Here is a 12,371-nt window from a genome sequence, read left to right as displayed (position 1 = left end):
TTAGTACTACACGTGTTCCTTTTTCCTTTTTGCCAAAAAAAAAAACTTCATTATAATTTTTTTTCGTAATAACAAATTTTTTTATTAAATGTCACTGCATTTTGCAGTGAACAACAAATAATGCAAAAAAGAGGGGAAAATTGTTGAAAAAAATATAAAAAGGGTTTAATTGTCCTTTCAATGCTTTTTTTACTGTTGGGCCCCTCAATTTTTACATCTGACAGGCCTAATTTGAGTGTATTTCACGCATTTTGCCAGGTAGGATCCGAGTGTTTTTTTGTTTAAGTTTTGGATAGTTAAAGTGCCTATTTGTGCATTCAAAAAGTTAAAGATCAAAGTTATAATTTGAAGTCAAATTAAGGGTCTAATTTATGTATTATGCCTTCCATTAATATTGCTAACTTTCAAGTTGATTCTGAAGACTCCACTAACTGATACTAGAGATTATTAACAGAGTTAGTGAGGATATTCAAAGTGCACCAATATTTTAAACATTGAAGGACTATTAGTGCTTCGTATAAAAGAAATGGATGACTTTGATTTTGAAGTCATAACAAAGGACTATTTTGAGCCTTTTCTCCTTAAATAAAAAATGTTTATGTTAATGCTCCTCGAAAAGGAAGGTCTACAAAGGATATAAAGAAATCTAATTACTTCAGCCAGCCAGCCTTGAGCAAGAAGATGAATTTTGGAGGAAGAGAAGTCTCAATTGTCGTGGCTTCCTATCAAGTCATTAATGTGTTTCAAGTATATATGTTACCACATTCTTTAATTCTCTTGTTTCCGAATCAGATTTTAACGAATACATAGATGCCGTTCTATGACCTGTTCTGGAGGTAAAAAAGTTCTTTCTTCACCAGAAAAAGAATCAGTTTTTACTGTTGATGAGCAAAAAGAAAACTCTGCTTCCTTTCTTCAAATTATGTTCGACAAGGGTAAATTATATTTATAACTGAATTTCTTAATTAAAGGACAGTTGTAGTCCTCTGTTGAAATAAGCTTCTCCTAAGCGCGCAGTCACACATGTCCAGAAGTTACGAGAATCTTCAGAATCAGCTTGACACTAATACTGCAATCTGCAGAACTAGTGAAATGCAACTCTGCTCGAGTTTAACAAATCAGAACAATGCTGGAGCAGTTTGAAATCAGAGAAGTGTTACCCAGTTGCAACACTCTAACAAGTCTCAAGTGTATTGTGCGACTGATATAGCTGGAGTTACGAAGCAAACCGCTCACTTTCAAAGATATGAGATGCTTACTACCAGCTGAAGACTTACTAGAATTGAACAAAACACATCTTTTGTAGAATTGGCCTCAGTATGAACAGTGAAACAACGGTGTATGAAAACAACAGTCAAAGGAAGACCTTTACATTTCTCAACTACTTGGTGTCCAACATACGACAGTTCAGAAGGGCACCTTCCTTCTCCAAATACCCTTTTTAGAATAGATCCCAACTTTTTTCAGGTGTTAAAAGTTGGAGGTCGAGAGGATCACTACGGCATTTAACTAGCAAACGTACCTTACTACTTCGGCTAGTCAAGATAATGTTGTTTCCTCTCTTAACCTTTGGAAAACATGCTATTAACATCTCCCCTGTTGCAATATCCCACACATCATTCAAGACGATGAGGTACCTTTTATCGAGTAGTACTCTTCGTAGTTTTCAGCAAAGTCATCCTCACTTTCTTTTCCTTCCGAGCCAGTAACTTGCTGAAGAATCTCCCGCAATACCTTTGACTTATTATACTTTTGGGAAATAATGCACCAAGCACGAACATTGAAATGACTAGCAACTAATGTATTGTTATACACTTTCTTGGCCAGAGTAGTTTTACCGAGTCCTGGCATTCCTACAATCGAAATGACATCAAGCTTGGATTCATGTTCATCAAGGAGCTGGTCAATCATCCGGGCTTTGTCTCCTTCATGACCTACTGTTACCTCAACAAAAGATGATGAGGTTGACTCAATTGGCTTGTCGTAAAGATCTGAGACTATTATAATTCATCATTTGTGCATTGATGTACTACAGATGGGGGTAATTGAAAATAAAACAGAACAAGGAAAAAAGAAAACTATATCTGTCTCCCTTTCTATAAAGTGGTAAATAAAAGTTAATCCATCAAGATTCAAGTATCAGCGTACAAAATCAAGAAAGTAAAAAAGTTATTGCACAAATTGTTGACGCCTCACGGTGTAATGCAAATTTGTCGAAAGTAAACCAGCGTTGGCTCAAGATATTACAAGTAGAACTATGTGCCGGGATGTGAAAATATATATATATATCCTAACAAATGAATTAATGAACTTAAGAAATGAACAAGTACATTCAAATTTGAAATAAAGGCAAATTAACTGCATCACCAATCTAATAAAAAATAAACTCTCTCCCCCTCGTTAAGGGTCCTTGCAAGCTCCCCACTTCTGAGTTGCAGCGGCTGATTTTTTCCATCAAAAGCTTTTATTTCTTTTAACTGACTATGCCAAGGTGTGCTTCTATGAGAAGTGGAATGACTCGAATTCTTCATATACACTAAACGATCGATGAAATGTGTAATCGTTCCAATAATATTTGATACTAGTTTGAGTTTCCTGGGATGACAACTCCATAGCAAAGCATCCACAAAAGTTGGGCACTCCATAGTCTGATCCAGACAATATACATCTAAAACGTCCACCCGGGGGATAGAACCTATGTGGTCCATTTGCAAATCTGTCATGCTGATCTCGGTGCAATTGAAAAATTGAAGGGTAACTTTAGAGGATGAGGATGAATTTGATAGAAGCTTCTTCAACTTACAAAACCATGCAGCATTACTGGACCTGCATAGAAGAGTGATTTTTGAGTGCTCCAATTGGCTCGACTCTCTTGCCATTTTAAGTTCAGGAATTTGATTCCCCATATAGTCAAGTGATACCAAATTTGGAGCATCAATCTCCTCTATCGCATAAAGTTGATGAATCTTCAAGACCTTTAGTGAATCCGACTTGATCTTTCGAAGAGTCATCGTCAACCCCGAACAATACTCAAGGATGAAAGAGACAATCAAGGGACAACTATTAAATAGTGTATCAAACGTGTTTTCGTCTAATGTTACATGAGATAGAGAAAGCTTTCTCAGAGAATTGCAATTCACAACCCCACTAGATAACGAAACAGGCATAAGAGTACAGTAGCATAGAACCAATTCTCTTAAAGATTTTCCTGCCAAGATTGTTAAAATAGGCGTGGGGTATGATGTAAATTCAAGAAAAAGATCCTTTACACCATTCTGAAGTGCAATGTCGAGCCACTTATCAATCAAAGGGAAGTAGAAGTCTTTGTGAGAATCATTAATGTTTTCTAATAATTCAAACCTTTCTATAGGGATTTTCCCCTTCCTATATCTCTCTATGATTGTGTCCACTAACTGTGAATAATCTGACATTGTATTGCCTTCCCAACAATCAATAGTGAAGTCCAAGTTGGGAAGAGTCGACCACGCTTGCAGCCATGTTTTGGACAGAATCCTCATCCGTGTTGCTTCGGTATAACTAAGAAAACAGAGTATTTTTTGAATGAGACATTCAGGCAAGATGTCAGCCATGGTCGTCTTGAATGATCAAAACCCTAATGTTTTATAAATTTAATTTTGTAAATACGACCCTTTTTAAAAAAACTATTCTAGCTATGATGCAATTCTTTAATTTATAGGAAAAAGCGTATATATTATAATTTATAGGAATCCTATTTCTAATGTAATTGTCCTTCTTTTCTAAACGTCCCTTAACTTGGAATATGCATCAAAAGAAGCTCTCTGTATTAATTTGATGAAAAACAGTTTATTAACTCTGATTCAAAGTGCAGCGCTAAGCTTGTAATAAGAAGAGAAAAAAGAATTCCTTGGATGAATTGGACCTGTCAATAGCCGGTCCTCTTTTTTCTCTTTTTGGCTTTTTAAAAAAATTTAAATTAATTATTGTATTGCTAAAGTAAATTACTTAATTTATTACAAATAAATATTTTATTAATGGAGGAACATTTTACAAAAAAACTCTTCACATTCTTTTTTTTATTTATATGTCTCACTTCTAATCATAAAATGATAATATTTTTTTATATTTTAAGTATTTTTCTCTTTATTTTTAATTTATTCAGAAGGAGTTATTAGACATGATTTACCCCTCCTTAATTTTTACTTTTAATAATATTCATAACTCCCAAAAATTTTATGTCCATATTCTTTTGTTCTTTTTCTCATTTATTGTTTTTATTTTTATTTTGGTTCTTTTCCCATTTATTATTTTTGTTCTTTTTTTCATTTTATTCTTTATCAGAAATACCATTTGGTAATGATTTTATTATTTGTTTCTTTTTTCTTCTTCTTCTTCTTTTTTGTATTTCTTTCCCCTTTACAAAAAAATAAAATACTAATTAACTATTTTCAAATTAATAAAAAATAATATGAATAAATAACTAGACTACTACAATAAATCTGAATAATACTGCAAGAATATATGTATATATATTCTTATGGTATCACTGATATATGTGTATATATATACTCTTATATATCACTCACTAATGAGTAATTTATGAATAAGAAATCCCACAACAATACATATATATATGGGTAAATAACAGAAATCACATACTTTTAAGGCAAAATTATAAAATATCCCTTAAAAGTTTATAATTACAGAAATCCCTCAAACGGATACAATAATAGAAGCTCTTATACATTAATCTGATGCGCGAGATATATTAATCGTTAAATAAGATACATTACATTTTTATGCATGATACACTAATCTAATGTACATTTTATACATGATACACTAATCTGATGCGCGAAATATACTAATCTAATGCGCAAAAATGAGGGATTTTGGAGATTTGTAAAAGTTATAAGGGATAATGGTGATAAGTAAACTAAAAGAAGGAATTTCTCTAATTTTTCCTATATATATATATATATATATATACAGTGTATTTTTTCAACTAGAGGACGTGGCCCTGCAACTCTTTTAGTTCAGTTTTCGTCTGTTTGTATTGAAGAATAATTAAAGATTAGAATCCAGTTTTCTCCAGTTTGAGAGCAGTGAGGAGAACCTGTAAGGTGTAAAAAGGAACAACAGCTTTAGATACAATTACTTATATATATATATATATATATATATAGTTTTTCCTTTAAGAAAACTGCATGGGCCTACGTACGAAAAAGCCCATAGCATATGATTAGCCGTCAAGCCCATCAACAAAGTAAGCACTCTAACGCCGTCGTTTTAGCACCTTCCAAGTAAAACCCTTCTGGACGCCGGAGAAACACACACGGGAAGAAACCTAAACCCTTCAAAACCCCTTAACGCCATTTCCAGCTTCTCATCTTCTCCAATGGCGTCCGTCGTTTTCAGGAATCCCAATTCGAAGCGCGTATTGTCACTCTCTCCTCAAATCTACTCATGTTGTAGAGGAGGATCAGTTTCCTCTCAGTTTTCACTCTCCCAGACGCGAAATGGAAATGATACTTCCAGTCTTTCTAATCCATGGTGGAGATCCATGGCCACCTTCAATCGAACGTAAGCTTATAAAAACTTCAGTTGCAGTAACTCAGAATTGTAAATTTGTTATAAATGTGCAGTATATTTTGGTCTAGAGGTGGATTCAGGATTTTAAATCCGTGGAGACTTAATATATTCACTTGATCCACTGCTATTTTTGTTACACTAATGTATTTTTTAAAAAAAAAAAAATTCTCTTTTATATTGGAAAGTCCTTTCTGCTTTACCTGTGATGATGTGATCATTGCCTCCTGAGCTGTAGCGATTTTGATTCTTTTTTAGCTGAATTTTGTTACAACAATGACATACACAGTGTAATAATCGCACAAGTGTGGTCTGAGGTTAAGCTGAATTTTGTTAAAATCTAATTTTGCTATCTGGGTTACTGCAGAAAACCTCATGTAAACGTGGGAACTATAGGCCATGTTGATCACGGGAAGACTACTCTTACTGCTGCAATTACAAAGGTTAGTGTGGTCGGACATTATGTATTTATCACTGCCTCCATTTCATTTTAAATGAAAGAAGAATTGACGTAGTGTGCTATGTTACTAGGGACAGATTTCACTGCCATAAGAGGTATCTGTAGTTTTCTATTCTTAACAGAAAGAAAGTCAAATTTGTCTAATACTAGACATAATGGTTAAAAATGTTATATTGATTAGTGTATTATCATTATACTTGTGGCAGTGGATTAAAGATTGTATAGAAAATGTTACATCAAAGTTTGAAGTTGAGAAACGGATTTGAATTCTTTAGATTTTTTGAAGGTTGTAAAGAAAGATATTATTTATGGAATGATGTCGAACATTTTTAGATCCCCTTTTTTTTAAAATAGTTTTTCTTTTCCACTCAATACCAATTGTTTGATAAGCACATATGCATTGTCTAGGTCCTAGCAGAGGAAGGAAAGGCCAAGGCGGTTGCATTTGATGAAATTGACAAAGCCCCTGAAGAGAAAAAGAGAGGAATTACTATTGCTACAGTAGGGGATACTTCTCCTTCCTTAGTGGTGTAATATTTTTTATTTTGATTTGTATTTAATGCTTTAGCTGTTGTTTCTGTAGGCCCACGTGGAGTATGAGACAGCTAAAAGACATTATGCTCATGTTGATTGCCCAGGACACGCGGATTACGTTAAAGTGAGATGCAAAACCTACCTATATTTACTGCAATATGCTTGTTCACCATGTTCTATGTATTGCCACTGCTGTAGGAGTAATTAATTATGTCTTTCCTGAATTGTGAATAGTACTCAGTTAATTGTGTATCACTTGAGAGTTTATTTCACTGACCATGAAGCTAGTAATTAAGCAATTTACCTAGTTCCCTTAAGATCAAAAGTTTGTGTGAATGAAGACTGAAACTACTTAAAAACTATAAGCTCTATTCTTTTATAATATCGACTATTGAATGTCTCCATTTGCTTTATTCCTGGTTAAAACCATCAAAGTAGGAAGTTCATTATATTAGACCATCTACCTCATTGCGTTAAATATTGGCCCATTTTATTTGGTACTAGTGATCAATTTTGGAGTTTTAAGCAATTAATTCTGACTTGTTTATTATATTTGTAAGTAATTGAAAAATAACCAAAACGTGGATTTTTCAAATTTTGTATGGAAGTAAACAATAAATAAGATGGTATAATAATCAATACATTTTGGGATGTTGCGAAGTAGAGTGTGTCAATTCAAATTAAATGGCAGGAGTTGTATTTTTATAGGCTAAAATATTGTGGCACAATAGAGGTCCCCAAGTGGTAGACATCATCCAACTTTTCTTACACCTCGTTGTGCTTCACTTTCTCCGATTGAAAAAGTATGGTTTGGTGTGGTAAATTTTGGCCTATGCAGGAGTACCTAGTGTAAAAAGCACTACTGCAGTACTAGTTTCTTGTGATTTGTGAGTATCAAATTCTTTCAACCCTTTCTTGGTGGGATCTTTAAACGTTGTTTCATTGTTTAATGGTTCTTCAAGCTTTCTGCTCTCTGAACAAGAAACATAGTGTTAGTTGGGGGCAACAGTGACAATTTATTATTTGGGAGCAACTTGTGGGATTACGGAAAATCTTTCTCTGAAGTGAGATAATTTAACTTTGTTCTCCTTTGTAAGTTAAACCATATGTTGTTACTTGTGGTGATTGATTCTTTTGTTGAAGATAAAACTTATGAAGACTTGGTCAAGTTGCAAGTTCTGCATTGAGACATAATAGTAACTTGGCAATCCCTGCCTAAAGATGAATCTGTTTGGCTCTTTGAGCAAAAATTGACATATAACACATCCCGGATTCAGGTTATTTTTTGCTGCTTGATGTTAGAAATTAATTCCAAGTATAAGTGTAACTCTGTTTTCCCCTAAATTTCCTTTTTAATAGTTAAAAGAATTGTAGTAATGTAAGCAACAAGTGCTGTAAATATTTACAGTATGGGCTAAATTACTGATTATTTAATAAGCTTAAGAAGTCAACCTTGGTTTCTAAAACATTTGCAATAGCCATGTTGCACCAAAAAAATAGTAAAGATATACATCTGGTGTTAATGCTAATAATAGACTCCTAGTTGCTCTGAAAATTCTAATAATCCTAAACTTCCTGTTTATTCAATTTCTAATCACTTGCTTTAATCTATAGAATATGATTACTGGAGCTGCCCAAATGGATGGTGGTATTCTAGTTGTATCTGCTCCAGATGGACCTATGCCTCAAACAAAGGAGCATATTCTTCTTGCCCGCCAGGTGGATACTCGTGGATAGACCAGAAAATAACTGAAATAGACTTTTTTTGGTGATTCTAATTGCTTCTTTTTCTTATACTTTGCAGGTCGGTGTACCCTCTCTTGTCTGCTTTTTAAACAAAGTTGATGCTGTTGACGATCTTGAGCTGCTGGAACTTGTTGAAATGGAGCTTCGGGGTGTGCCAGCTTTTCCAGTACTTTTGTCAATTGTATTATTACTTATGCAGAACCTGAAGTCCTGATAACTTGCTTGCAGCTATCATGACTTTGTTATGTTCATTTCCTTACATGAGATTTCCTTTCTTGCAGAACTGCTTAGTTTCTACAAGTTCCCTGGGGATGAAATTCCTATCATCCGTGGTTCAGCTCTTTCTGCTTTACAGGGAACTAATGAAGAAATTGGAAAGAAAGCTATTTTAAAGTTGATGGATGCTGTAGATGAATACATTCCAGATCCAGTGCGTCAGCTTGATAAACCATTCTTAATGCCAGTAGAAGATGTATTCTCAATTCAGGTAATCTGATATTCTAGTAGCTCATGTTTAGCCAGAGATCAGTTAAACGACTTTGCTTTTTTCAGTTTCTTTCCGATCCCTTGAATTCTACTTCATTTTTGAGGTTTATCTTTTACTTCCATATGTTCATAGCCTTTGTGCTGTGATGCTATACCTCTTTCTGCTTATTTTAGTACAATCCTTTGCTCTGAGAAAGGTAGAAAAATATTTTTTTTGCAGCAGTCCATCTTTCATTTCCAAAAGAGGAAAAATAATAATGCTTGAACCTTGCTTCTAATGTGATACTGATCAGTTACCGTTAATGTTTTGAAGGGACGTGGAACTGTTGCTACTGGCCGTATTGAACAGGGAACAATAAAAGTTGGAGAAGATGTGGAGATTTTAGGGCTGATGCAGGTTAGTTGTTTAACGTATTCACATATTCAATTACCTACTTTCTCTAGGGGGAGAATATATTGGCTCATAGCATGTTCCAGATTTCCTGTGCTAGTGATCTAGACTTCGATATGCCTTTCCTATTTGTCTGTGTTGTTGAAACCTTAGGATGAACAAATGTCATTCTTTTATGTAACTTATTGATGTTATGGGTTATTATATGTAGTCTTTCACAATCTTACAAGTTAAGAGTAAATTTTGTTACAAGGTATAGAAAAATCTCTTGTAAACAAGCAAAATAATAGACCCACTGAAACTTCATGAATGCACCAATAAGAAACGAGGAATGAGAGGGTATTCCTCAAGTACACATAATGGTTCTCTATCCCTTCGGAGCTCTTCTATTTCTCTTCTTCCCTAAGACGTACGTGAATTCTAATGGCACAATGACCTCTTGTAGTAACAAGTCTAGGTAGTGGTTAGCTATTATTGTAATGATGAGGATGCTTAATTTAATCGTAGCTGGATGTGTAGTTTTGAGAAATTATGTCCCCTTATTTGTATGTTAAAGGACATTATTGTGCTTTCATAGAAGAACTATGATTGTGCTTTTCTTAGCATTTGTTCATGTTATCATTTTTTTTATAGGGAACTTTAAAATCTACAGTGACTGGTGTTGAAATGTTCAAGAAGATCTTGGATAATGGTCAAGTAAGGATTTGAGTCAATCCATGCAACTTTCTAATAGTTTTCATGTATCACTTATTGTGTGTCCCTATTCTGATTTATTTTCTTAAAATTAGGCTGGTGATAATGTCGGGCTTCTTCTACGTGGCTTAAAACGAGAAGATATTACACGAGGAATGGTAAGTACAAATCTCACTGTGTGTTACTCATAAAGTGACTTAGCATTTGTGCCACCTTATCTGCAGAGTTGTGTATCTGTGACTAGTTGTAAAAGTTCCTTCTGCTTTCATTTTTGTTCTACATTTTACATTGGTTGCTAATTTTACTAGAAGTAGCTTGGTATCAGGGTAGAATCATACAGTTTTGTGGTGCGTTTTGCTATTTGCCATTTGCCATGTTGTACTTGTTCAAGTCTGATAATGTGATGTTTCATGAAGTCAAAATCCAATCTATTACCTTGATAATGTGACTATGTACATGTGTGTCTTCCAGCATCTTATATAGTATTTGTCCATAGGTGATTGCAAAGCCTGGTAGTGTGAAAACGTCCAAGAAATTTGAGGCAGAAATATACGTACTAACTAAGGATGAAGGTGGTCGGCACACAGCTTTTTTCTCAAACTATAGGCCTCAGTTCTACATGAGGACTGCTGACATTACTGGTAAAGTGGAGTTGCCTGAAAATGTCAAGATGGTTATGCCCGGTGATAATGTTACAGCTACTTTTGAGCTGATATCTCCAGTTCCTCTTGAAACAGGTATTTGTATTTTATAAATCATTTTGTGATTTTTTCTTGTCTGTGGAGTAAGGGTTCATCTGCGATTGTAGTTATTCTTCTTTTCTCCCCTTGAAGTTGCATAGTGACAATATTTTTGAAATGGTCATTGTCAATTACAAGGTGATACTATTTTATTGAGATCTGGAGATTCTTTGGGGTGCATTATATTGACTTATGCTTAGCCTGGTTATATGTTTCTCCCCTGACAAAGAAGAGATCATCATCTCACTTGAGGGAACATTCACATTGCCTTCAATATTTTTCTTAGTATTCTTACTAATGTGATGATCAATCTCATTCTCAAAACAACTGGATTCGCGACATCACATGAATTGGTGCCTTGGCCCACTTCGTCTGAAGCTTCCATCCTGTTAACCTTGATGTACAGTGAAACCCATTTGATATATAGTTTTTGAATTTGATTCTGGGGGTGTCAAAAGTTTTTTACAACACTGAGAACTGAACTGGACCGGTTTATTGGTCTTTCCTCGTAAAGACGGATTTCGATGAGTCTAGAACCGCACCCATGATATATGTATTGAAGTATCACACAAAAATTAGACATATAATCTTTCTAAACAAATATAAATTAAACATTATAAAACAATAGTATTTTATGTAACAAATGTGACTCCTAGTAACATTTATATTCTTATGTGACTTCTTAAAATGAAGTACCAAAAATTAAGAACTGAAATAGAAGAGAAACCAAGATGAAAAATATGTTATACACAGTAGATTCACTGAAAATCGGTAGTGTAAATATTGGAATTACTGGCCAAACCGAACCATTAACACCCCTGTTTGATTCTACCTATTCCAATGCAAGATTTTGGATTATTTTGCAACTTAGAAATTGATTCTTCTTGTCTTTTCCATTTGAATGCTGCCTCATAATATGCATGTCTTGTATGTGTTTTAAGGATATCTTCTTAGAGATTTGATTGTTGTTCGACCTTGTTGAAGAAAAGTATTTCTCTGAATGGTACAACATCTGATTGTTTATGCCCCATCTACCCGTAACTTTTCAGGACAAAGATTTGCCCTGAGAGAGGGTGGCCGAACAGTTGGTGCTGGGGTTGTTTCTAAAGTACTGAGCTGAGGGTTCTGAAAATGCAAGATCAGTTTCAGTCTGGTTTTGTCTCAAGAGGAGCTGACATATGAAAATTCTATTGCGCTTGCGGAAATACAAGACACGTGACGATTGCTAATTTAATCATCATTTGACATTTTTTTCTGTTGCAATGCCAAGAGATGTGTCGTCGTGAAATTGAATATATTGAAGAAAGTAGTCCAGTTTGTAGCATCTTATAGTTCATAAGCAGTTATTACTCCAAATAATGAACTTTTTGGTGTATAAACTATGGTCATTTTTGCATTCACGAGAAACTCCATGGTAGATGCTGCGTAATCATATGTACACAATAAATCCTACTATCATATCGAGCTGTTTGCCTGCATTCCCTCAGGTTTTCTGTATATGATGTGCTTCCTACGAAGTCTGATGGGCTTAAACTTTCCTTCACATCTATGCACGAAATTTCGGCTTTGAAAGTAGTGCGGAATTGAGATGAACCTTGGACTTAACTCTGATAATGTTACTTGGAAGTTCTGTATTGGTGTTTGTATTCTTTGATTTTTATTTCTGGAAATGGGAATTGTATATAATAACAAACCAAGTGTAGTTGCACAAATCTTAGCATCTTAATTAACTTGGGGCAAAATAACTTTTACA

At 34.4% G+C, this 12,371-nt stretch overlaps 1 protein-coding gene across 1 annotated transcript; it reads left to right on the top strand.

Moving 5' to 3' along the window:
- The first annotated feature begins 5,292 nt into the window (after positions 1-5,292).
- LOC102602312 (elongation factor Tu, mitochondrial) lies at positions 5,293-12,096 on the top strand. The gene is made up of 12 exons (XM_006358368.2): positions 5,293-5,562; positions 5,936-6,011; positions 6,437-6,529; positions 6,612-6,686; positions 8,177-8,281; positions 8,367-8,457; positions 8,590-8,795; positions 9,108-9,191; positions 9,819-9,881; positions 9,974-10,036; positions 10,375-10,615; positions 11,668-12,096. Exons 1-12 carry the CDS (start codon positions 5,378-5,380, stop codon positions 11,736-11,738), a joined length of 1,353 nt encoding a protein of 450 aa, XP_006358430.1. The 5' UTR covers positions 5,293-5,377; the 3' UTR covers positions 11,739-12,096.
- The last annotated feature ends 275 nt before the right edge of the window (positions 12,097-12,371 follow it).

Source organism: Solanum tuberosum, unplaced genomic scaffold (genome assembly GCF_000226075.1).
Source record: "Solanum tuberosum cultivar DM 1-3 516 R44 unplaced genomic scaffold, SolTub_3.0 scf00263, whole genome shotgun sequence".
Lineage (NCBI taxonomy): Eukaryota > Viridiplantae > Streptophyta > Magnoliopsida > Solanales > Solanaceae > Solanum > Solanum tuberosum.
The sequence above is the reverse complement of the archived record's forward strand: the minus strand, read 5'-3'. Positions and strand labels throughout refer to the sequence as shown.